We start from the raw sequence: 26,569 nt of genomic DNA, 5'->3' as shown, positions 1-26,569 counted from the left end.
TATATATATATATATATATATATATACACTGATATCTTTTTTTCTCTTAATTAATTAAAAAGTCTTTTTTTGGTTTTTTGGGGTTTTTTTTTAACTTTGTTCATAGGGAAGGATTTCAGTTACTCATTCTTAAATATTTTGTGATTGATTGTTCTCCCTCTCCTCCCCTCCTCATAAAGGAGCTTTATATCTTCATGTTACAACTGGAAATGAGACATAATGAAATTAATTGACTCCTCTGCCCTGTTTGATGACCCAGGAGCCTCTGACAGTCGGGAACTGAACCCAGAACTCTCAGATTTCAATACAGACTGCTATGAACACAGCCAGAGACCCTGAAGCCACAACATGTCCTTTGAACAAATTACCCCCAGCTTTTTCCAGGAGCTGTCACGGAAAGCTTTTGCAGCAAACTGGCCGTGGTTCTCCCTATTGCTTTAATTACAAACGAAATTGATGTTCTTCCATTCAGTGTTGACCCTGTAAGTTTGCTAGGCGGTGGAGCTCCTGGGATCAAAATATGTTTCCCTTCAGTTTCCCTCACTTGGGAGAATTATGGTCTGTATTAGAAAAATTAATTAACAATTTGAGAGGAAATTTCAAATTTAGATGTTACCCACACTGAGGAGAACAAAATTAACTCATTTAATGTCAGATTTTCCATTAATTATATAATTAGCCTCCTGGCACTTGAGAAGAATTTAAAATGAGTACACATTTTCAAATCCAGAAAATTGTCTGACCTTTTTTTGGGTCAAGTGGGGTCTTCTGCCTTTGTCTTTCTTCCCTCTCTTCTGGGCTGCATGTGAGCTGCAAGGTGCAATTTACTAGAGGCAAGGACTGTCTGAGAATATTGCAATTACAAGAGAGAAAGGGAAAAATGGAGCAACTGGAGAGATGAAGAGAGACTTTCAGGCAGAACTTGTGTCTGTTTTACCTAGTACAAGAAAATAAATAATCCCATTCTTTACTGCAGTATTTTCTCCTGTTTCTTTCTTTGTCTCTTTTTTCTTCCTCTGGTTTCTCTGCGGATAGAATAGACTTACAGGCCTTCAGCTGTGTAGTGGTTGTGCAGTGTATTCTGGGAAAAGAGCCTCTCCTGTGGGCAAAATTACTTCTAAGTAGTTAATAATTAGTAGTATTTCTAAGTAGTTATTACTAAGTTTGCATCATGTTGACAATCATCACGTGTGTGTGGCCTGTACAAAGAATCACCTCTTGGGGGTGCCCTGAATATCATTAACAGAGATAAAGTGAACTTAGTAGCACAGATACACTTCTCTTCTTTAACTGATTGATGCCTGTATTGCACACAATTCAGGTGTATAAAGCCCCTTACATTTACATGAATAGAGCAGATGTGCCGTTCTATTGGTTGTCCATGTCATACTGGTTTTAGCTATTCAAATTGAGTGGTGACAACAGAGCTAATGCTGTCCTGAATTACACCCCTTAAATCCATTTGAAGCCATGGACTGTAAGACTCAATTCTGGAATTTATTTCACTTTTAAAGTATAGGAATAGTTTGACATGTAGCATCAGGGTATTTCACTTTTTAAACATGAATTGTTCTGGTCTGTAACAAAGCCTTTTAACTTTCTAGGACATCCCAGAAGGTTGTTCTTTCATTTTAAACTACTGTACAGCCAAAGTCTGAGAAAAGATGAGTATTTCTCTGAAGTGTTACAAAGCTTCAGCAGAATTCATACCTGACCAGGATCCTTCTGGGAAGGCTCTGCAAGGTGTGCTTCACTTACTGGGCTGGAGAAAATTCAAAAAGTGTTTCCTGCATTGGGTGCTGCCAGTTCTGGAGTCCCACTTTGAAGCTCAGAATAACACATGAGCATTTAGGTTGGTAATTGAGCACTTGTTAAAGAGGTTTCTTGAATCATGACCTGAGAGTCTAATTTTGGAAGTGCTGGGCAGCCACACCTTGGCCTCAAAGGTATTTGTGAGGTCTTCATGTAAAAATGTCTAATATAGTTACTGAAAATCCCAGACCTCTTGGTAGTCTGAGCCTGAGCTTGCCTGTCAGTGACAGCTCATATATTTGTCAGCATTCTTCAGGCATATTTTTGGAAATCTGAAAAATTCCCCTTTTGCTAGTTGCAGTTAGTTTGGTGGCAGCCAGGAATTCTGCAGCATATAAACACATCTCCTGTCTGACCTTGGGTGTGTTCCCTTTTTTAGGAGGGAATTTTCCTCACCAGGGCTTGCTGTTACCAGGGGGGACATAGCAAAGTGTCGTGCAAGTGTTCCAGTTCAACTAGATTGGATTCACATAATGGTATTAAGTTCTTTGCCCATGATTTCTCAAGAAGAATACATCAACATCTTATTTTGCTGTAATGCTGAAACTCATTGAATTACATGATGCTTGGGTCTATTCCTGGAATTTTTTGACACACAGAATTTCTGTATTCAAAATAAGTAGGCTATTTACACTGTTGAGCTACAATACTTAGCAGAAGAGGTTTTCAGTCTGAAATCAGTTGTAGTTACTCGTGATGTTTTCTGTCTTTTGGTTGGCTTATATTAAAATGATAAAAGCTTGAAATTAATATTTCTTTTCCTATTGCTTTTTCCTGGTGCACTCCAGGAGCCCTTCTCCCACTGCAGCTCCTCTTTCTAAAGGCATGTAAATTTGCACAACCTCTTCTTCTTGATATTGTCCTCTCCTTCATATTGTGACAGCCCCTTCTAGCACGAGAAATGGTTGAGCTATACCCCCTCTACTGGCGAGTGGTTTTATGCCTTCAACTAAACAAAATGCAAAAATAGATTTGGAAGGAGCTTGTTTTTTTATTAGAATCAGTACAAAGTTCTTTCCAGTCTTGTTAAAGCAGGATTGGGATGAAATGTAAATGCTTTTATTTTCTAAGAGGAGAATCTGATTCCCAGAATATGTTCCAAATATCGTACAGTTAACCTCTACTACCAACTTTCCTGTGTTCAGTGGGAATAATATTCAGCCTATTGTTGGCATAATACGCTTTCTACGAAGAATTTTATTCTGCTTTATTTTTTACTATCATAGCCATAATTTCATATATATCCTATAGCACAAGGGGAAGAACTGAAGAACTGAAAAACTGTGCATATCTGTGGGCCTTCCCCTTTTTCACACCTTTGTTTTTCCGCCAAGAGCCATGCAGAAGGTCCTGGGTAGAGCTAACTCCACCCAGTAGTAACCTCTGAAACATAATGTCTGAATATGGGGTCTTCCTCCCCATAGGGATAGAATTTGAGTACACATTTATGCAGAATGAGGAAATCAGTTGAATTTAAGTCACGGAATGGTACATAACTAAAGGTTTCTCATATCCTGTGTTTTGGGATCTTTGTGCTTGTCATTGTTAGGCACTCGATAGAGAACATCTGAGCCCACAAATGAGTTTGTTTCGACATGGGAAAGGAATTTTAAGGTTGTTCCAGAGTTTGTCGTGGGATGAGTTTCTAAATAATACGAGGAAATTCAGAGTTTGATGTTGATGACACAATTATTGATAGCATGAAGCTGGAAAGATTTTAGAGTGTATTTCAGTGTCAAGCTCAGTTGTTTTCTTTGATGCACTTCATCAGTTTGAAGGTAAAATCTCAGATCTTAGTTAAACATAATTGGTATATATATATATGACATAATTCCATAAGAGGTTTCAAAGTAGAACATATTTGTAAATCAAGAATTTTGCAGTGTTCTTTTCACAACGTTAGGGCTATCACACACATATACCAAAACCATGAAATTGCAAAGTCATCATTAATCAGCTTTAACATCTGTGTTTCCTGATTTGATAGGGCTTTGTGGATATGTGACAAACTATATTTCAAATGCAAGATTTTTGTGCTTTAAAGGTCAAATGTTTCAAATATATTGCATTCCTAATCAATGTTGCATTTTATTTGCCAGCTGGAAATTATACTATGACTTTGTATGTTGGAGAAGGGAAATAGCTGTGAGCTGTTTTTTGGCACAGTACCATAGTTAGGAACAAGTAAAGTAAGGAAGAAGAATGAACTGAGTTATTTCTTGCTCCACAAAATTACTAAAGACAAGAAGATTGTATTTGTCAACTCCTCTGTGTATGTGATAAATGATAAACACATTAAGTCAGCAAATACACACTTTCAGCAAATAGGTAATTCTAGCTGCTGATTCCTAGGTCATGCATTTGCTTGTCAGCAAGCAGAAACCATTGAAGAGGTAATTTGAAATCTTAAATAAAAACCAGGTGTGTCTTTTCTGACAGCCTTTTATTTTTGCTTAAAAGGGTAGCTGTCACAGCATGTGCTCAGTGGCCGGTCCTGCTCACTCCAGAGGTTGCAGTAATGTAGTGGAGCCAATTGACCGTGCTAATATTTATTTAAAGGAAAACATCAGGATACAGAAAACCAAGTTAAAAGGAGTCTGAGGTTAGATGTGCTCTGAAGAGGTAATGCATATGGAAGATACAAAATAGTTGTACTGATTTTGGAAACAATATGTGGGAGAAGCTCTCTCCATAGCCACATGTTTGCTTCAGGATCAGTGCGTGACCCAGTCCCATTATGGGAGAGAGACTGCACAGTTCTAAACTTCAGAACTAAAATTTTAGAAAAGGTTTCTTAAAGATACATATTTTTAAAGAAGCCAACATAATTTAATAAGCAGTAAATACTGTCTGCAGTCTAGTCCAAGTATATAATCCATACATAGACCTTGCCAGCATTCATATTTAGCTGAGTGAATGAATGTGATACTGTAAAATCTCATTTAACCTAATGAATAAACTCTTTATTTCCTATTCATATAGTAAGCTATTCCTGAAGAAGGGAAATGTGAATATATGCTAACAGATCAAATTCAGTTCCTCCTTTACCTTCAGACATGTTCTCTTTAGGTGTTTCTATGCCAATGCATCACTGTATTGCAAATTTTGGTGGTGACATCTGCACACCAAATGATTGGGAAGCTGAGTGAAACTTCCAGGCAGTAAACAAGGTGTCAACTCCCCATAATATTTTAGCATGACATTACTGACAATATTTTCAAAGTCCTGCCTCGCTGTAACCCATCTCTGCTGTGTCCAGGGCTGAGACCCTCGGTGTGTCCAGTGGAACTTTGTTCAGCTGTGTCAGGCAGCTAGACCAGGGTAAGCATGACACCACTGTGATGTAGCAGTGGCTTAAAGGAGGCTTTTTTTCTCCTGACTTTTAGAAACTCTGTAGCAATCACCCTTGCGGTAGATGTATTTGATTTTGTGAGAGCCAGGATAAATGGTGCCAAGTGTCTGCTGAGCTGAATAGATCAGTGCACAAGCCATTTCTTGCCAATTTATGAGGTCAGAAAAATCTTTTGCTTTCTACAGACTGACAAAATGCAGACCCAAGGTGTTTGCTGAGATATAAATAAGCGAGTTGACTGACTTTGATCAGATTTGTCTTTTTCCTTGTAATGAAACATTTTCATTTTCTAACCTTGAATAATGTTTGGAAATGCAGAGCTTTTACCTGCCTCTTTTCATTCCCTTCCATTCTGTTGCCTCTTCTGAAGAGAGGAAGCTTTTTATGCAGTTTTCTCTAAGGGGAAAACATCTTTTGCGTTGAACCTGGGAGAATTTTTATCTTAGTCTTTTTTTCTCTTAGAGTGTGTGTTTCTTTACATTGGATCACATTCTGACGGTGCTGATCTTGGGACAGAGTTTTTGTCTAATTATCTTTATTCAGCTATTTAATTTTTACTTCATTGTGAGCTTCTACAATCTGCTTCCATGATTCAAAAAAAATTATTTCTGTAGCCTTTTGTTTTCCTAATGATCTTCCTCAGCCAAGTTTAATCCTCAGTAAGCCAGTACAGCTTTGAATTGTATCATGACACTGTTTGTCCCATTAATTTATGAGAGTTTTTTTACGTATGCATGTGTTAGAAGAGGGGGGCGTTTTTTAATTCTGCTACAAGCAGCTCTAGTTGGTACTGACAAACTCTTGATAGAGTATATTTCCTGGTAAGAACATGCTGGGGAACATAAAGAAATGTAGGTATTTATTCTAGTGGAAACGAAATCATAGAAATGTGTGTGTTCTCAATAGAGTATGATGTATTATGATTGTCCAGTGGATTTTTTGATATGATATAACACGATAGATATGATACAATATGATACAGCTCATAGAACCACAGAATAGTTTGGGTTGAAAGGGCCCTTTAAAGATCATCTAGTCCAAATGGGTGCATGGGCAAGGCCATCTTTGGTCAGATGAGGTTGCTCAGTGCCCCATCCAGCCAAGATTTGAATACTTCAGGGATGGGGCATCAGCAGCTTCTCTGAACAACCTGTACAAGGTATTCTCATCACCTCTTAAAAAACATTCTTCCTTATATCAATCTATATCTAACCTCCTTCAGTTTAAAACCATTGCCTGTCAAGGAGCCTGTCAAGGTCTCTCTGGATGACTTCCCTTCCCTCAAAACATACCAACTGCACCCCTTCAGCCATCCACAGACCTGCTGAGGCTGCAATCAATTTCAACCTCTGTGTCATTGCTGAAGATACCAAATCATATTGGTCCCAGTACAGACCCTTGGGGGGGACAGATACTGCCCAATTTGAGGAAGAAGAACAAATTAAAATAAAAGCCTTCTTAAAATAAAAATAATCAAATTAAATGTAATTTCATGTTGCCATCTGTTCCGAGGCAAATACACTGTTTTTTTGGGGTTTTTTTTGGTGGTGTTTTACCTTACTTTCTTGCTCTGGTTGCATTCATCTGGTTATAGAAAACAAGTGTGATCCCTGTGATAATGGATGCATTATTCTAAGCTGTGTTATTAAGAGAATGTATTTTGTGCATCGGTTTTCATATCTCTTAATACAGGGACAGAAAATCACAGAGCGGCAGAATCCTCACATGAAGGATGGTATATTAGTCATCAAGGGAAAATTGCCAATTAAAGTATGTTACAAATGGCTCCACTCTAAATAGTGTTTATTCTGACCATTGACAGAGATTCTGCTTGCCTAAATAAAGTAAATAGATTCCTTATAAACAGTGAATCTGAGTATGTGCTGAAGTGTGCTTCTCATTAGAGGTACCACAGTCAGTTTTCTCATTTTCCTTTCCATGCAGGATGTATTGAAGTGAGGCTGAATCTACTTCTGTAGTTAAAAAGAGCCAATTACAACAGCACACTAAGCTTGGGTCTCTTCACCCCAGGCTCTAAAACCTGGTTCCCACTGTCATGTGGTACAGCAGGTACAAATGTTCAACACAAGACATCCTGGTTTCCAACTTCTGAACAGATGAAAACCTGATTATGTTTCTCTGAGCTGATAACAAGTCTTGTATTCTGTGCCTGCTGTGGGTACTTATCACGTGCTCCATAGCCACAGAAAGCAAAAATACCCCTGAAAATCCAAAATGAAACTCTTAAGGCTCTTCTGAAATACACCATCCTTGGGTAATTGAGAACTAAATAAGCCTTCCTTATTAATGCCTTCTGGTAGTGTACTGGCTGAAAAACAATGCTATTAAAGAAATTTATTTCAATTCCTAGAATATAACTCTTCACTTTACTGTCAGAAACAGTAAGCTGCTTCTTGGAAGCGTGGGTAGTGAGCATCTTATGTCCTTAAGTAGCTTCATGTGCACAAAATACTGTTGTTCACCTCCATGTGTATTTTTAGTACTAGGTCCTAACATTTGGTAATGACATGAAGATAATTAATGACTCCTCTTTATAGTACTGTGAATATTTGCATTGGCATCACCCCTTAGAAACATATTATTAAGTTTTAACTGTTGTAGAGCAGTGACTGCCAGCTCTGCTATGTGTGACTGCAGAGAAACAGCTTCATAAAACTATTCCTTCACTCCTCAAGTCCAGGTCTTTTTCTTTGTATGGGAAGCCCACAGCAAAGGACTAGGCATTGCTCCGAACCTTTTTCTTTTCCCTTCCGTGTGCCTGTGTAAGAAATGTTATTGAATGAATGAAGAATGTCTTAGGCGTGGGTTGTTAAAGGATTTGAAAATATATTTGGCAAGGGAACGGCTGCCCGCCCCCAGTCCTCAGTCAGGAGTTTCTGGTTCTGGGTCGGTCTCTGGTGAGGAGGACTGGTGTGAAATATTTTAATGAAGCAAACTACTGTCTTTAAAATGCCAGAAAAATAATTGTGGATGTATATTTGAATATGCTTTTTTTGGGGGGTGTTGATTTTTGGGCATCTGTGGTGGCTAGCATAACATGACCTCCCCTGAAAAAGTAACTTCCAATGTACATGTAAAATACATTTTTTGAGATTTGGAAGTAATTGTAAGCCACAGAGCAAGAACATTATGGTGAGTTTCACTGCAGGTGCAAAAGGTACAGAGACACTTCTGCTCATGATGTGATTACAGGGGTAATAAGTTAGTGTCAGCTGAAGCCCCAAACCACTTGGATTTTATTTGATTCATTAGTAGTGTATTAAACTGAGAAATGTATTCTGGTATTGAAATGTACCCTAGGTAGCTATAACAAGTATGCCAAGGCCATATGTAATGAATAACTATAATGTTTTATAGCTGACAAATGAAAAATACTTGAGGCTATTATAGGAAAACAGAGATGAAAAGGGATGAAAAAAAGGACATGATGTTTTTGAGATATGTCAATACAAAACTTTTAAGTAACGTTGTTGGGGAATCCTAATTTGCCTAAGTTGAAAAACATAAATTTAAATTGTATTTGAGGCACTTGCCACATTAAATCTCTCCTGTCATTTTTTTTAAATATATGGAAGCTCAGTCATAAAGTTATTCATACAGTAAGGTATAGGGACATCTTAGATAAGCTCTCCAAAGGTTGCAAAGTGAAAAAAAAAAAGTTTATATTTTCAGATTTTCCTCAATCTGTGAAAAAAAATATATTTATTTGGTTTATGAAGTCAAAGTAAGGAATGAAAAAGGACAGCACTCTCAACTCAAGAGCAATGGCTGTTGCTAATACTGCTTCATTTGCAAAAAGTAAAATTATTTTTAAACCACTTTTACTACCCACTGTTTATGCTAATTTCTTTACCACAAAAACCTGCAGACAATGGCAGAGAGATTCTGAAGGACATGCTGTGTGTAATTTCTATTTGTAAATATGATTCTGTATTTGAACACAGTATTTACAGTCACATCCGGGGAGGCAGCTGGCTGCTCACATTTGGGAGCACCTCTTATCCACACAGATGTGTTTTTGGGGAAGATAAATATACTTTACCTGCCAATTTGCCAGGACCTCAGTTTCCTGATTTTCAACAGAAAGGGTATTTCTTTGCTCTGTATTTTTTCAGAGGGAGTGACTGAAGGGCAGAGGTGGGTTTCTGTAAGGTGGTGTGATTCTTAGACATTTTGTCTATTTGTGTAGTTTCTGCTGCAGTAGCGCAGCAAGCTGGAACATGGAATTGGAATGCTCTTAGAAGTTAAAAAAAAGAAGGAAAAAAAAAACCTCACTGCAATAAAGAAAAGAAAGTTAACCTTGAAACCAGACCGATTATCTTTCCTTCAGTTTACTAATTCATTTTCTCCTGCCTAGTCTTACTCTGTTTGACCTTTTACCTCTGCAGAAAAGTGTTCATGTAAAAGTGTTTCATTTTTTTATATTGTAGTAAGATTTGAGTCCTGAACCCAACAATAATCCCCATCAATGATAAAATTACTTGAAAGTGTAAAAATGCAAATGAAAATATAAATATTCTTTAAATAGGTAGTATTAGTTTATGAAGAAATGTACACCGAAAATGTAATACATCTAGATTTGTCAAACAAGTTAATAGACTTCTCAAGTTAATGAGTTCTCTTATTCACACAGGAACAGACATTTCAGTTCTGAATGTCAGAGAATTGTATTTAAATCATTCTGCACAAACACAGACTCTGTCTAAAGTGATGGGAATAGAAGTCAGCCAACAAGTGTGGTTCATGTTTTCATGTGATTCTGAAATACTGCTGCAACAAAAAAAAAAATCTTGATCAAAGCTTATTGGTTTCAGGGACCAAACCACTATACCCTGCTTTTTGATTTTGAAGGTTTGGGGTGGGGGTTTTTTGGTCACCTGAGGTTACAGTTTTAGAATATTTTTCCTAACATGATAAACTGAAAACAATTTAAAGTAGGTCAACATAAATTTGAATGTACAATTATACACAGAAGACTTTTTTTCCACAGGATTCATAAAAAATAGGTGATTTTAAAATTTCAGGCACTACATCATGCACATTTTATGTTCTTATAAGTGGTTTGTAAATGCTCTCTTTTGTGAACTGTATTGAAGTCAGTGAGAGTTTTATCCCTGGTATCACTGAAACCCAGATCTACACTTGAGTATACAGAACTGAGCCTTCATTTCCCAGGAAAGCTGTGTGTCACTCACAGTTTCTCTGTTTTGGGATTGGATGAACCTAGTTTGGTGAATTAACATGTAAATCAATTCAGTATCATTAGGAAAAGCCGAGTAATGTATTCCATAAGGGGAAGAGTGCTCATGTATTAAACACTGCTGAGTTGACTTCTTCCTTGTGTACATCATGTTCTGAGGTTATTCAAGATCAGCTGTGGACCCTGTGGTGGCTTTTACACCAGAGTGTGTCTCGATGAGAGTTAAAATCTACAGGAAATTTCCGTATTCTGACATTTTCCCAGTCACATTTACCACGTTTCACGGCGGGATGTATGTCTGTGTACCCGAGTGCCTTTGGGTGGGTGAGGGGTTGCTTTCCAGAGCACAGCTCCAGCCCTCCATATGCTATACATTTAATTTTAAATACAGCATTTATGTATTTCGAGGGAACTGCACTAACTTGATAGTGTTGCCTGGGGGAGAAAAAAATGTTTTCATGCAAAGATTGTCATGGGCGGTGAAGTGATAGCTGAAAGTAGCTGGCCTTATTAAGCAAAGTTCCTGGAGGTGTTTACATGTCTATGTAGCTGTAAAATAGCCTTTCTTCAGTCCTGAGGTTTTTTTTTTCCCTTTCTCTCAGTTCTGTGTTTCAAGTTAACATGTATATTGTTATATGTGAGCTTCTGTTTAGAAAAAGATTGGGAATAAAGACTAAATCCCATTTGCATTTCTTATGTGGGTAGCTCAGTTGCTTTCAGTGTGTCTGCTTGAACAAGTAAAATAAAAACAGATTTAATTCCAAGCCTTTTACTAACCAGCAGGGAAGAATACTCATTGACCATAATAATAACAACTTAGCAGAGTACTAGATGTCATCTATAAATGATACACATTTTTTAGTCATTAAGTCACATTAAGCAGTACTAAGTTTTGCCCTCAGCATAAGTAGTCTGTTGCAATTGCATCTGTCTCTTCACTATGCAGAGAACATGAAAGGAAGATTGTGTTTTACCCTATTATCTAAGAAATTGCAAAGCTATGAAAAACAGATTACTTACTATTAATAAACAAAATTTTCTTCAAAAGGCTATGCATACAGTTGTGAGGAAACAGCTGCTCTCCCTTCCAGAATGTACAATTGGCAAGTACATTAATTTTAAAAAAGATTATTTTGAAGGCATCAAAACCAGTAAAAGTGCAGAAACTGTGACAAGAATACATATGCACATTGTTGGGATTCAGTATGATCTGACAGAGGAACACTTTTTCCTCTTAATACGTAAAGTGGTAAATTTCAAGTCTTTCTCAGGCAGCTGGGTTTCTACTAAATTATCACAAGCAGTACAGGTGAACCATTGGTGACTTTGATCATATCCAAGTTATTTGAACAGTAATATGGCTTGAATTTTCTCCACCATGCCTTCCCTCTGGATTAGAAAACAGAGACCAAGGCATTTTTGTGTTAAAGCTTTTACACCAAGTATGGTGTTTGTGAAGAGTACCTGACCAATTGTTGCAGCAATTAGTAGAGATAACCCCTAATTAACGGGTGAACAGCCAGTAAAAACAGGCAGCTGTCTGGCGTGTGTTCCCGTGGCATTCTCAGGGCCTCCACCAAGACCTGGCACATTCAGCCAGAGTGTTTCCCCCTCCATCCATTGCCAGCAAGGCTGGAATCAGCAGTGATAATCTTAGGACTCGGTGTGTTTGTCTGAGAGATTTGTAACAAAACTATTCATTAGATAGAGACCAGCAAAGAGTCTCCAAGTACAAAGAGCATGGGCAGGAGCCATCTAGGCCAGGACTGAACCAGAGACCTCAGGATGAACACTTGTGTAGTTCACAGCCATTTGCTCCAGCTGCTTTCTTTGAATACACAAGATTTAAGCAAGCATGATTAGGACAATAAAGATAAGCAGTAGCACATGATAAAGATAAGTAATGCAGCTCTGGCGTTCATAGGTTAAGCCACATGTTATTTTTGTATTGGGAATTTCTGCATGACTAGTGTAGTGTTCCACGGCTCTCCTCATCGTGGTAGCTCTGACTCAAAGACCAGCTGCTCGTCACTTAGTGCAGACAGCCAGTAATACTGTGAGTAAATAAACAATGATGAGAGCAGGTATCACCAGCAGCTGAGCCAAAGAGATGAGCTGGAACTGGAAATGGGAAAGAAAACAATACAAATGTAATTTTTATTATGCAAAAACTGTCTGTGTGAGTAAGGATTCCAAGTTGTTGCCAAGGAAATTAAAATGGCAATTTCAACTGTTGTTGGTATTTTATCTTGATGTAGGGAACATACACAGTGGTTATAAAAAAACCCTGCCTTAAGAGTGTGATGTTTAGTTCTTCTTTAACAGAGTCTTTGATTATGACTTAGAGATTAGCATGCTGGTTCCCTCTTACTAATTATGTGGATTCATCATTAGCTAAGGTGTCATTTCTCATGTAGATCATGTGTGAGGCCCTGGAAGTAGTGCAAGTGGCACCTGAAATCTTGAGAGGAATTTTACAGAGCCCTGAGTTCCTCAACTCCAGCTCTAAGGTGAAGACTGCTTTTACCAGCAGGTACCTGCACACTGGCTGTTTGCCTTCCTGTCCTGAGAATACAGGCAGAGGACTTCTCCTTCCAGCCATACTCTTGTCATGACCTTTATATGACAAGCAAGTGTCCTTTTCTTAAACCGATTTTGCCATCATTCTTCTCAGAGCCACCTTGTTTTTTTTCAATCCTGCTTTTAAATACAGGCAGGAATGAAACAAAGCCATTTGTAGGAATGGTTTTCTAATCAGAAATTCTGACCCATGGGGCACCGTGGAGGTGTGTGTACTGAGAAGAATGTAGCCTCAGTTGCCCCAGGTGAGCTCCCCTTTACTGAAAAACACATTGGAACAATCCTGGTCTTACAGTGAAGTCTGTGGCATAACCATTTTTGGGACTATTGTAGCAACACTTGGTAGCTCCAGGTCTGATTTTGAGAGGATTCCAGCCACTTCAGAGCAGAAGACTTCCTACATAAGCCCCTTCCTAACCTAAGGATTCTCCCAAAATATCCTAGGAGAAAATTACACTGATGAAAATACAAGAAATTCCTTTATATTTAATTTTCTGTTTTAACCTGTCACGTATCCAGATAACATGTACCCCTCACCCCAGAGACATTAAAAAGTCTCAACAATATTCTATAGTTTAAGAAGGAGCCACATTCCTGGGTCCCAGTCTGACTCTGGCACGTCCCCATTCATTTTGGCTGGTCATTCAAGTGGTGTAAAGTTCATACCTCGGACGCTGCTAAGAAAATTGCCTATAAATGGTGGTTTCTTCTGACAAGTCAGAGTGTGGGCTGCAGTGGGGGAAATCAGTCTCAAGCAAGGGTTGAGACATTTCAAGCTTTCTTTCACCTTGGACCTGTGGCTGGTCTCGGTATTTGAAGTAAGAGAGTAATTTCAAATTAAGGGGAAAATGTTGTGAAAACGTGTCCATTTGCCAGTAATTTCAAAGTGTGTTTTCTTCTGTTTACCAGAGATCTGGAGAAATGAGACAGCCTCTCAACTAAATTGACTAAATAAAAGGAATCTGCTTTTGAAGTATATGGATTTCAGAATCAAATTTCCTTTTTCTGTGCCTGTTGGCTTTATAGGCTTGTTTACTCAGGAGGAAATGACTTGTTTTATAATGTGTTTAACATCATGTTAGTTAATCTGTGCCATAATAAAGAATTGTTTCCTTGTGTAAGCAAGCATTTCACGTGTAAGCATGTGTGAATCTCCCACTGAAATGAGGGGCCTGTATCCAAGCCTGTTCCTCTGTTTACAAAATGGACACAAGCAGACTTGTGGGTTACACAGCTGTATTGTATGCTTGAGATAAATTTGGAACAGTTTTACAAGCAGCTTATGTGTAAAAACTAAAGTCTCTATAAAGTGTCACAAAAGGAAATCTCTGAATCGGGCCCTTCAGAATAAAAAGTTGCAAAATTATCTTGTCACGTAAGGTTTCAAAATTTCTAGGCTCTTATTTAGACAACTGCTTAAGGACTCTTAAAGATTACAGTCTTAAACAAATCAAACTTCTTTAGAGACCATTGGATAGATCATTTGTGAGCTGGGGAAAGATTCAGTGACTAGTGGGCCAGCTACAAGACCAGCTTTCTGAGGAAGAGAAAATATGCAGACATTGAACAATATACTGCCTTGCTTGTAGGATTCATAATAATCAGAAGGTGTGGGTGTCCATATATTAGAAATAATCCTGTCTAAATAATTCTCAGTTACTGAAATGTTTGACTACCGCTGAGTATTTTTACACTAATATTTTTAAAAGTACAGTAGTGTAAAAATCTTTTTTGGATACAACTTAAAAACATTTTTGACATGAAATCAGCAGTCCATTATCTCAAAGTGAAGGACATGTTAGTTGAAGTTCAGTTGATCCATTCATCACTAATACATCGTGTGTGGCTTTTTTGTCATTTTTCATCATTTCTGATAAAAAGCGAGAATTTGCCATCATTTTTTTATTAGTGATCAAATCAACATATCAAATGCATTTCAAATCCAAAGCTTTCAGTGTGCTCTGCCCATTCATGAGAAGTCTTTCTAGTATGTTTGAGCTGGTCTGCTTTAGTCCTGTCTACCTCTCCCTCCTGCATTGCCTGTAAGGTTTCCACAGAAACTAAAAAGTCAGTGCTGTTTTAAAGAATGCTTTCTTCCCTACTACACCTCTTAAATCTTCGAGCTGCTCTGGGGTTTTTGTGTTATCTGTCTGCTCTTAGTCACCTCATCCTTTTAAATTAGATTTAAAATTTAAAAATACAGTGCCTGGTGGTGCCACCCCACTGTTGCATGTCATGGATTCTGATTAACGTAGAGAAGAGATAATGGTAAATTACAACTGTTGTCAGCAAAGGGAAATGTTGTGAAATTAAAAAGTAGTTCTATTTTGAAAAATAAATTACAATCCCAGGAAAGAAAAAAAATCAAGGAAAAGCAAATTAGGAGTAGCATGGAAACAATATCACTTGACAACTTGCAAGATTGGAGGTCATGTTAGAAGGTCCCAGGACAGCCTATTCATTCTTCTGTTGCATTTTTTATTCCTAGTTACTTGTGGTTTTCTCTTTTACTAAAATAGGGCTACAAATTATTCTTGATATAATTTCCCATAGAGACAAATGAGGCTAAAAAGTATTTTATCTTTTTAAAACTGTACAGTCAATTTCTGGTAGTTTAAAAGAGCTGGAACTTCAGATACTGGTATTACTTTAAGAGGAAAAGAAACAAAAGATGTGGCAAAAGGGAATTGAGCCCATGGGTATGTAATAGGAGGCAAATGATTGTTTCTTACTCTGAGCAAGGCAAGCCTTCTGTGAAGGGTTTTATGTAATTTTCTTCAGCTGAACAAAGCAGAGAATACTTAACAAAATTGCCATTTTTAAAATCTCATTGTGAATACTCAGCATGCTGTGATCATACACTGTGTAATGGTGTTTGCAGTGAATAAATTGCTGTAGATAGTATAATATAAATAACTATTTTGTGCATTAAGAAGCAGTTCTCTTCATGATGGTTTCTATCTCAGGAATGCTCTGAGGACAGGGCTTTGGAGAATAAAAGCATCAAAGTACTCTTTGAATAATACCAGTCTGCTAAAGCACTGGGATACTTCTAATAATTTTTAGCAATATTATTTAGAAGCAAATAACAAAATCAACTAAGTGATACTTCCTTTGGTCTTAATCTATTTGATATTAATACTGTGGCCCAAACTTACTAATTTTAAAGACAACACAGCTTCACAGCTTCAGCCAATAATTTTTAATGGCTCCTGGGACAGGAGGGCAGATAAAAATTATTACAAGTAAAAGGATTTTCTTCATACAGACTTTGGGCATATTGACCCAGTGCGCTGCAGGTTTGCTGCAAGAAAGAAAGAGACAGAAAGCCCTAAAGTTAAACTGCATCTCACTTTGGATGATAAAAAAAACATCTAGAAATACCTTGCTAAAATTACAGAAGACTGACAATTAAAAAATGCTGTACCATACTGAATTCCAGTGGTCTTAATAAGCATAGGAAGCAATGTCAAGCAATACCCTGTAATATATTATTGTTCCTTTGGCAGCTCACTGGGATAACTTTTCCTATATGTTCTTCCAGTCAAGTATACCACAAACATATTGATTCCAAAGTGTACATGAAAACAGTAAGTGGCTTCAATAGAAATCACATAATAAGAGCAGGATATAACCACTGAAAGAATTGCAGCCTGACTTTAGGAAAAATGTCATAATATCCTCCTTCCCTTGCTGCTTGCCTAAAAGTACTTTAAAAACAAAAAAAAAACCCAAAAATGTTCCTTAATGAAAGATGGTCTCAATCAGAAAACTGAAAGAACTGGAAGAAAGTCTGATTCAAAATTTTCAGCTGAATTCTCTCACCGCAGTGGGAACGAAGTGGTGCAAGTGATTTGTCTGATGTGTCTCTCTCTGCCAAAGCCTTTCTGAGTGGCAAGTGGCTCAATCACTTCAACCTCTGTTCCCATTGTAAATAATTAAGTCTAATGAAAGATACCTACTCAAAAATCATACTTACCTCATCTAATAATATTGATATTCCAACATATGTAAGACATAAATGCCCATTTATATTGGAGGGTGACCAAAAATACTGGATCTAGCATAGACCCAAATTCAAGTCTTACATCATGGTAAGGCAAGATTTTTCACTAACTGTTGAGTGTATTTCAAGTAAAATGAACAACTCTTTTAAAATGTTCATATTTTATATTAATATATGAAAATATATATTTTCATAGAATATGTATTGCCTTTTACTTAGAGTAAAGGGTTAATTTACTTGGACTACTTAGAGTCTCTTGAGCCTCAGATTTAATGCTGAAAACTTTCTAGGTTTGGTCTAGATTATAACTGGTAAAACAATGAGCATCTTCCAACATTTTAATCATGGCACTTCTTTGCAGCATCTAAATGAAGGAATTAAGATGATGATAGTTTTAATAAATTATTTAATTGATTAATAGGAAAGGAAGATTTTGGAGATTTTCATCAGATTTTCAGGGGGGAAAAAAATGCATTCTAGAAGTGGGGGCTTTATTTCTTGAGGAAAATTTAAGTAATCAGTATTATAGCCCAAGTAAGCACTTATCTCTAATACTGGAAGGGTTTATTCTTTAATTGTTCTTTGATTTTACTGCCTGGAGACCAGCCTGCTAATTTTATTCATAGCAGAGGTATTATTAACCACACAACAGTGCCCATTGCCACAGGCAGTCTCAGTGCTCGTTGCTATCTCTTTGTTTTTGTTTTGTAAAAGTGTATTCTTTTGGCTGCTGTGGCAACTGTTTATTATCTACATTTACCAAAGTACCTCCTGACATCACTGTAGCATCTGGGCAGGCAGCTGTGACTCCCTTTCCCGTCCCTACACCACTGTTGCTGCAGTTCCCACTCTGCTTGCTCTTCATTTTCCAGGGAAGGAAGGAAACAAAATTACTGTACTGCAATAATAAACACCGCTGTACCATTTTTCACCCCACTCTTCACTTCTGGAAAAAGGTGAAAAAATAGCAGGATGTGTTGATGGCTTTTGAGGAGGGAAAAAGAAGCAGGGTTAGGAGGAGTGGGATCTGCATGTGCCTGAAGTGAGGAAGGTTCCACCATGATGAAGGAGCAATGAATTGTCACCATACAGAGAGAGGGTGAGGGAGAAACTAGAAAATACATGCACTACAAAGAATAATAGCAAATTACAAGGGAGTAAAAAGCTCTGGAGGTGGTGGGTCAGGTGGGCTTCCAGGCTGCAGAGGAGAGAGTACTGGGCAGAAGAAATGGAGCAGATAACCTGTACTGCGGGCACCATCTGTATCCTACTACTGCCTGCATCCATTCCAAAGTTACAGAAAGATGGCAGTGGCTTACTGGACTTGTTGAATCGGGCTGGGTGGGTTGTGGAGGTGGGTGTGAATCACCTGGTGAGGTATCAGCATAGCTGCTGCTGATTTGCTTCTTCCCAGATTGAGATGATCCAGCAACCACTTCCCCAGCACATCTCATTCCCACTGCTCATCTCATGGTTGTCCCCAAGCACAGGATCATCCTTGAGCTATGGTGCAGACCAAAGCAACACTTTTGCTTATAACAAGTTTCATTCATTGGCATCGTGTTCAAAACAGAGAGCAGAGAATATTCTGGGTTTATTTTAATGAAGCTTCATATCTGCTTCTCAAGAGATGTATCTCGTTGAAAGCTGAATCTGCAGTCTTCTGGTTTGCCACATCCATCTTCTCTCCCCACACCAGCTGTGCTCTGAAATTATTTTGCCAATCTTCTGATACTTTTGTACCCACTTTGCCCTCTAGGCAAGTGGCTTCCCAGAAGCATTGGCAGAAAGCAGCTGGAGGCAGGATCTGCTCCTGCGTATCTGTTAGATGTGCAAGAAATGGGATTGCAAGAAACGGTTGTAATACTTAGAAATGGAGTTCATTCTTTAATGAGCTTCTCTCCTCAGAGGGGAAAACTCCTAAACATTGAAGCCAAGGCTCTGCACAGTGAAAGACAAGGAAGAGAAAGAGCCTTGCATGTGTCCTTCTTTCTCCAACTGTTGTAAGTTACTGAAATTAGTTGAAAGGGACTGCATCCTCCACGGAGTGCACCCTGGTTCTGATGTGTGTTTCTGCGTGCCCAGGCAATGCAGATTACATACTGCAATAATAGGAGTAAATTGCCATAAACAGTTCCATGGAAAGTGAGTTCACGGGTGTTAGGATGATATCCTGGTTCTGCTTTATTCCTCACTGTTAGAAACTCACACACTCCACAAGAATCTTTCCATTTCTTTCTGAGTCCTGAGGAATAGGAAGGACTCCAACAAATGTGCTTGCCTATTTTATTTGGCCTGATCAGTTCCCTGCCATGCATTCTTCATGTATCAGATCTAGAAAACCCCTGAAGTTAAAATCCTACCTATTTCATGCTACAGGCTTGCCTTTCCTTCATGTTAAAGAGTATCCACTTTAATGGTGGATTCCAGAAGGTTTCAGAGCCCAAGAACAGAAGGGAAGACACTGAAACAGTCTTCATTTTCCGCCTTACCAGAAATACACTACAAGTTCATGCTACCTCTAGTCATAGACACTGGGAAAGGGTGTAACCCCCTCATCAAAAAATGTAAGGTAGATTAAAAATGATAACTTTTTTTTTGACTAATCTGTTCTGTATGACTACTAGATAATCGAGGTAGATATTCTTATTTTTTTGACCTTCTGTATTTTCACTTATTTAAATCATTCTCTGGAAATTAAGTACATTTGTATACAAATGACAGCTAAAAATCAACTGCACTTTAATAGCTTCTCCAGATAGATTTACATCTGGTGTATCTCATGGGTCCTGTTGTTTTCACACAACTCTCCTAATACATTATTTTGCATTTAATATTTTAGGATGTTTTAAATGCAGGGAAAGCTGGGTGTTTATAATGCATTGCACTGGACAAGCAGTTTTTAGCAGCAGTACTTTCAAGTGGCTGCCTGCCTAAAACATATTGAGGGAATGGAAAATACTCCATGTGGTGAGCATATTTAAAGCAAAGTTAATTCAGTTCTGGTAGAATTTAAAGTGTTTTGCTATTAACTGTAACTGATGTCCATACATTTCACCTGCAAGTATCTGTGGGAAACCAAGGCAGAACTGAAATGCAGGAGAGGCAAAGGAGAGGGAAATAAAAAGAAGAAAAACACGTTTTCCATGTTTTCACTCCTTTGTCCTGGATTTCATGCACTCATATGGATGTCATTCTGGAAGAAAACTGGCTCCACGTCCACCTATTCCAGCTCTTCCACTGAGCAAACCTCCGCAGAGGTGAAATACAGTATTCTGTGGAGGGTCTCATCAGCTGTAGGGGAATAGTAGCAGCAGAGACAGCTGGCTCTTGGCAAGCCATTAATAACTTCAAGTCTCCAGGGGCTCAGCTGCACCTCTCTGGTTCTGTGTTACATATCCCACCTGGGAGGTAACACTGGAAACGAAGGGAACAGCAGTTCCAGAGCCACACTACGACCTCTCTGCTGGGTCCTTGGTTGCCCCACCCTGCAGAGTCCCTGGGCTGTCAGCATCTCTGCTCACACTGGGAGGCTGCACTGCTGCTCTGACAGCAGACCTGTCCTCCTAACCACCTTATAGCTCATCCACTTCCTCCTGGAGCTGCCCAGCCACCGTTGTCTCTCTCCCTTGGAGGTGACTGCTGTAGCAGTAGGTTTGTCACAGGCAGCACGCGTGTGCTCTGGCCCCAGGTCAGCTGGGTTCAGGACAGATTTAGCCTGCCTTTTGCTGAGAGGGAGGGTGCACATCTGAATCTGGCCTTCCAGAGATCACAGAACTTCAGGCACTGAGCTGTTTGGTGCACTTTCTTTGAGATCTGTGCTTCGGTTGCCAGTGACTTTAATAGAGCTGGAATATAAATCATACTGAATGTAAAACATTTGGGCTTCAGTGTGTTGGGCAGATATCCATGTAGAGAGAAGGGTAATTAAATCCTCTTGCATTTTAAACCTTATAGAATAAGGCTCTGGCTGAGGTCTTGCACATGTGGGAATTTTCTCTGGTGAAGCCTGTTGGGTTGCCAGTAATGTGGATAAATAAAAGGCTTAACAATTAAGAAAGAAGGAAAACAAAGATGATACACCTGTCAAACTTTTTGTGTTATTAATGCACAAATGAAAAACCATGATGCTTGTGCATGCTGTTGCCCTTAATACCAGCTGTTGCCTGTGCACATGGGCTGGTATTTCACATGGCTGAGCAGCCCTGCTGCCAGCAAGCACTCAAACAGGCAGCCTCAATAACAGCAGTCTTCCCACACTCCATACAATTTAAGCTATTCTTCAAATTAATAATAATACTTAATAAAGCTTCATCTCTCATTTGCAAAGAAAACCTTCAATTAATGGTAATCAGCATCCTCAGAATGTGATCAGGCTGGGCTTGTAGCTGGACGTGCCGAAACAGTTCAACTGGCAGATGGAGCGTTTTCCAACTATTCTAATTAATGACTGCTCATTTCAAATGTTAATGCAATTAAATAAATAGGCAAAACAAATAAAAATAATATACAGTATGAAATTGCCAATATCAGAGCGAGTTCTGATCAAAACAGTGAGCCTCACTCAAATCCAGAAAGGGCCCAACCTCCTGACTAAATAAGTTTTGAAAGAGCTAGGGCTAGCTTTTGTTAGTTACTTCCAACCATTTCTCTGCAAATGACATTTATATCACTTCCATTTTAACCTGCTGGCATCAGCTGAGGAATTCCTTCTTTAAGTGTTAGAACATTTTCCTGCAGAAAATGAGAAGGGATTCCTTTCACATATTATGGGCTTTTTTTGGTGTAAGATTCAGACTTGCCTTGCTTCTTGTCTTTTCTATTTGAAATAATTGCCTACCTTTTTTTTTTTCTTTTTTTTTTTTTTTTTAGGAGTTTCATTTTCTGTGAACATTGTATACCACACCACTGATGTGGGACTGCATTTGTTTGGGCTTATAAAGAGTTCAATTAGCCCCTTAATGCCTAGTTCAGTCACAATTAAACCTTCCCTGTTGACTCAGGATTGGTCTTTCTAAAGGCAGTGGAGGTGGTTTTAATTATTCATTCTCTGGTTTGTTTCTTACAGCAGTCTCAGCTGTGCTTTATTATTCAAAGGTTAATGCAAACTGAGAACTGGGTAAATTAAATTTGTTTGGCAGCTAGCAACCTGATGTATTATCGACACTGTGAAATATGGATGGCAACACTTCTGCTATTGTGCCACTTAAAAAGCCAGATTTTATCTTTAAAACAATTGCTAGTTTTGTTACTATGGCTGAAAGAAAATGAATGTTCCATAATGTTATGGTCTCTGTAACTCATTATTGTTGAGAAGGCGAGGTAGTTTAGAAAGCCAAGAGGCATTAATAGCCATTGTAGAAAATGGATGTAGGTACCATGACTAATGAAGTGCTCTGCACAGGACTAAGTTGTGCAGCTGTAGTCAGGGAATCGTGCAGTCAGAAGTTTTAATGAAGGGAGCCCAAGGAATTGCAGGTGAAAGCGGGTTTTATTAACGTGCAGTGAACAAAACGAATAGTTGAGCAGTGAACATGACATGATGTCATATAATAATTGTATGCCTTGGGTACATTGTGAGGCATGGAGCACAGCCAAGAGTTTTCAGCTGTTCTACACACAGAGTGATTCCACAAACCCCTGTACGCTGCAGAAACCTTCACTGCAAACATAACAAGAATTGTTTCACAAGAAATGCCTTAAGACAATACCACATCACTTTTTTGAGATATCTACCAGCACTGCCTTCCTCTGAACTACATTAATCAGATATCTGGAAGTCACCATTACAATTGATCCTAATTAAAATTCAGGTCCTGTATCAGTGACTGTAATCAGCAGGCTGTGAACAGAAAAAAGTCAACATATGCTTTAAGAGGCCATCCTGAGTAAAATACATATTTGTATGGACAGGCATTATATTGTATGAAAGGAGGCTGTGTTGGCTTTTAGAAGAGTCATGTCCAAGAACTTTTATTAGTTAGTATTTTATTTCATCTTTTTCAGGAATTCACCATACAAAGGAGAGATTTTTCTTGTTTCATACAGGATTACATTTTGTACATTTTAAATAGTATTTCAGTACTGTGTTTTTAATCAAAGACTTTGAATTAAGATAATCCAACACTTCCTGTTGGTTTTAACATAATTAACGTAAGCCAGTTCCTGTTTATATTATTTTTAAGAGAGGGGGAAAAAAAAAGGCAGCCTTCTGTGGTCGTAACTGGAGACCTTAGGTTAGGAACAAGTGCAGCTGCAAGGTTGGGTGTACCCTGCTTAGTACAGTCTGTGTAATGTGTGTAATTACACTGCTGCTGACTGAGGAGGTAGGTGGATGGGGAGGTAGGTGAAAATAGGATGGCTTGTGAAGCAAGACAGTGACAAGACATCTCAGCAAAGTCTCTGTCTCCTTGCACTGTAAATACTTCACATCTGCCCACTAAAATATTTGAGATAAGACAGTTGGGAATTTTTCTGTGCTTATTTGAATAATTTATGATGTGATTTTAATACTTCTTCCTGGCTGAATATATCACTTCTCTGACAGAGCTTAGGACACCAGATGCATGTTCTCTTGGGGACTAACTTAATGTACGTGATACCAAATTTTAGTTTCTGGTGTTACAGCAAAACCAGGGGTACTACTGGTAGAGTATAATTGCTGCAGTATATCCTTGATTGTATGTGGTTATTATGTTATATTTTTGTTTTCTATTTTAGTGCTGGACCCAAAGGAGACAACATTTATGAATGGAGGTCAACTATACTGGGGCCTCCAGGGTCTGTATATGAAGGTGGAGTTTTCTTCCTTGACATAACCTTTTCACCGGACTATCCCTTTAAACCACCCAAGGTTAGTAGAAGGATATTCAAAGTCTGATAGGAGTCTTTTCCTCCTGATTTTTTTTTAATGTGTATGTTGGTATATCATTTTAGGATGAAACATAAAACTTTCAAAGCAATATTGAATTTTTAAACTTGACTCTTTTGATAGAAAGAATTTATATAACTGGCTAAAATTTTCTTGCATGATGCTGGTATAGGTGAATGGATATGGATTTATTTAGAAAAAGCTTGCATGATTTCCAGTGGCTGTTTGTTAAATCTGGATTTGTTTCTAACATAAAAGTGCTTATAACTGAGTTGCACCCTTTATAAGTAGCTGAAGATACTTAATCTTTCCTGTTGACCCATATAATTTACCAGGCTTGTATGGCTGTCTAGACAAAAATATGCACTTATTTCACTACCCCATATAATATCTGCAGGTGCAAGATATTATAAGTAATTGCTTTACATCAGTTTTCTGGAAGAATGTGGAAATATGGCACCAAAATCAAGAAACTGGAGTGACAGAGATTTACAGAAATCCTTAGAGATTCTTTTTATGATGCTGTCTATAATGATACCAGCCAGAAACAGAGAACTGTACGAATAACATGAAGGTGACAGATCGTTACCGTGATCAACTTGAAATGTCAGACATGAAAAATCTGGTGGTTAGGAAGACTGCATAAACAGAAATGGGTGGAATGTGGCAATACAGAGCATCATCTGTAAGCAGTAGAAATAATTGCTGAGGAGGATGTCAGAATGGGACTTTATTGCTTGACCACAGGATTATTGCAAACCACGTGCTTAATATATTTATGAAAAAGGCAAACATCCTCCTAAAATGCATCCTCTGGCCTACAGTGGGAAGGAATTACCAATGTCAGGTACAAGATGCTTGGAAGACCTTTTCTGGAGGACTGAGTACAGATCTTAACACACATGTTCACTTATAGAAACAGATACAGGGAAAATTTATCCTGCAGAGCTGTTAATAAAATCAAATAAATTGAAGGGGCTGTCTTCCATGAAACAAAATAAAAAGAGGTGCATGGTTCACCTTGCCACTCTGGAGAGTGTGTCTGGATGATCCCCATGGAAGGAACTATGAGATCAAAAATATTTACCCTGTTTCTGACCCATTTATGAAAGTACGGGTCTGCCATGTTGGTTCATAATCAAAGGATATTGCATTAAAAGAGAGAGAAGCCAATTCCTATTCAATTACTTTGAGTAGATTACTGAAATATAAGTGCTTATATAGAGAATTATAATACCACAGTGGTAAAGTGCTTATATAGAGAATTATAATACCACAGTGGTAATGTTTACAGTAGTAGTAGTAGTAACACTGATATTATCAAGAAAAGTTTTGTGAAACAAATGAGAGATGGGAATGCAGAGCACTTACCATTCTGTAAATTGGACTTTCCCAGCCAGTAACTTAAAGATGGGTGAGTGAAGCAGTATTAGAGCCAGTTTGTTTCCCACTTTTAGTGCTCCAGTTTAGAGAAGCCTTGATGTCACTGAGAGGTGTTGGAGGAGTTGTACACCTTGCTGACGGCAGAGTTTCAGATTTAGGCAGCTGTTACACAGTGAAGAAAGAATTTGAAACTTTATAATGTCTCCTTCAGTTTGTTAAAGCTCTGGGCACGCTGAGCCAGGGTCAGTCCTGTTGTTCTGTTCTTCCCCCTGTCCTGTTCTTCCTGCCTCCCCCCAGCCCAGCCCACAGTCTGTACAAGGTCTGTTTTAACAAGCCTTATTTATTTACTTCTTTCTTGGTCTTAGTCTGTTTGCAATAGCTGCCATGCAAGGGTTACGTTCAGTCCCTCCAAAAAAATTAAAACTGTATTAATTAGAGGATAAAATGGCTTTACTGCATATAAAATAGAGTTTGAAGTTCTCTTCAAGAGAAGTAGTACCTGAGAACTAGCTCTGAAAGCCAATTTACAGGAAGGTCTTTTGTCATTCTTTCTGTTGAGTCTGTTGAGTCTTGAGGGAGGGTATACAATAGACACTCTTTTAAAACAGAAGTTGAAGGTCCAGTTTGCTTTTTCACCACAAGGTAAAGTCTTTTTCAATCTGCACTCAGTTGTGCTCAGCAACTGTGTTATTTTGAGATATGAGTAATGCAGCTGTGCATTGCTTATTAATGAAATGTCAAGCGAAGAGGTGGTTCTTGTCCTGCTTCGTAATAGATTTTATTGTCTGCCTTTATCTTGATGCCAGTTGTCACTGTAAGAAATGTGTGCATATAAATCATATGAAAATATACTGCTTGATAAAGGATAAGAGAATTGATGATGCCATATTGTATTACTAAAGAGCCAGTATTTATGATGAGGGAAATTGTCATCTGTAAATGAGTGTGTGTGCATGGGGGGCTCATGTCAGATATAACTGTGTCATAAGCATGTGTTATACACATGGATTCTCACTTTATTCGCTTTAGCCACAGCTCTAAATGACCCCTATTTTCAGTCCTGCTGTATGACCTCGCAAACTGTTGCTATTTCATTACACCTATTTTCCAGACCTTATGAAACTCATGCATAGGTGAAATAGTTAGGGAAATCCCTTGAATAAAGCAGCATGGGAAGACCATTGCTTATCATAAGGTAGCTGCTGCCAGTCAGCATTGCAGCTGGGAAAGGCTAGTTAAATGTGTTCTCCCCAAGCTGATTTCTGGCAAAAGAAAGGTACTGAGTAGATGGAACGTAACACATGGCCTCAGGGTACAGTGCTATCTGTGTCACTGGGTGTTGGC

At 38.4% G+C, this 26,569-nt stretch overlaps 1 protein-coding gene across 5 annotated transcripts in view; it reads left to right on the top strand.

Annotated features, from left to right (window-relative positions):
- The window catches only part of UBE2E2 (ubiquitin conjugating enzyme E2 E2), a 202,283-nt gene that overhangs the window by 141,718 nt on the left and 33,996 nt on the right, over positions 1-26,569 (top strand). For all 5 annotated transcript variants that reach the window (XM_086851673.1, XM_086851685.1, XM_086851669.1 and 2 more), the window contains one exon: positions 23,692-23,824. In XM_086851673.1, the coding sequence (XP_086707799.1) occupies positions 23,692-23,824 (133 nt within the window). The remainder of the gene's footprint in view (positions 1-23,691; positions 23,825-26,569) is intronic.

Source organism: Cyanistes caeruleus, chromosome 1 (genome assembly GCF_971803275.1).
Source record: "Cyanistes caeruleus chromosome 1, bCyaCae1.hap1.1, whole genome shotgun sequence".
Taxonomy (NCBI): Eukaryota; Metazoa; Chordata; class Aves; order Passeriformes; family Paridae; genus Cyanistes; species Cyanistes caeruleus.
Note: the sequence above shows the minus strand (reverse complement) of the source record. Positions and strands in the feature narration are given on the sequence as shown.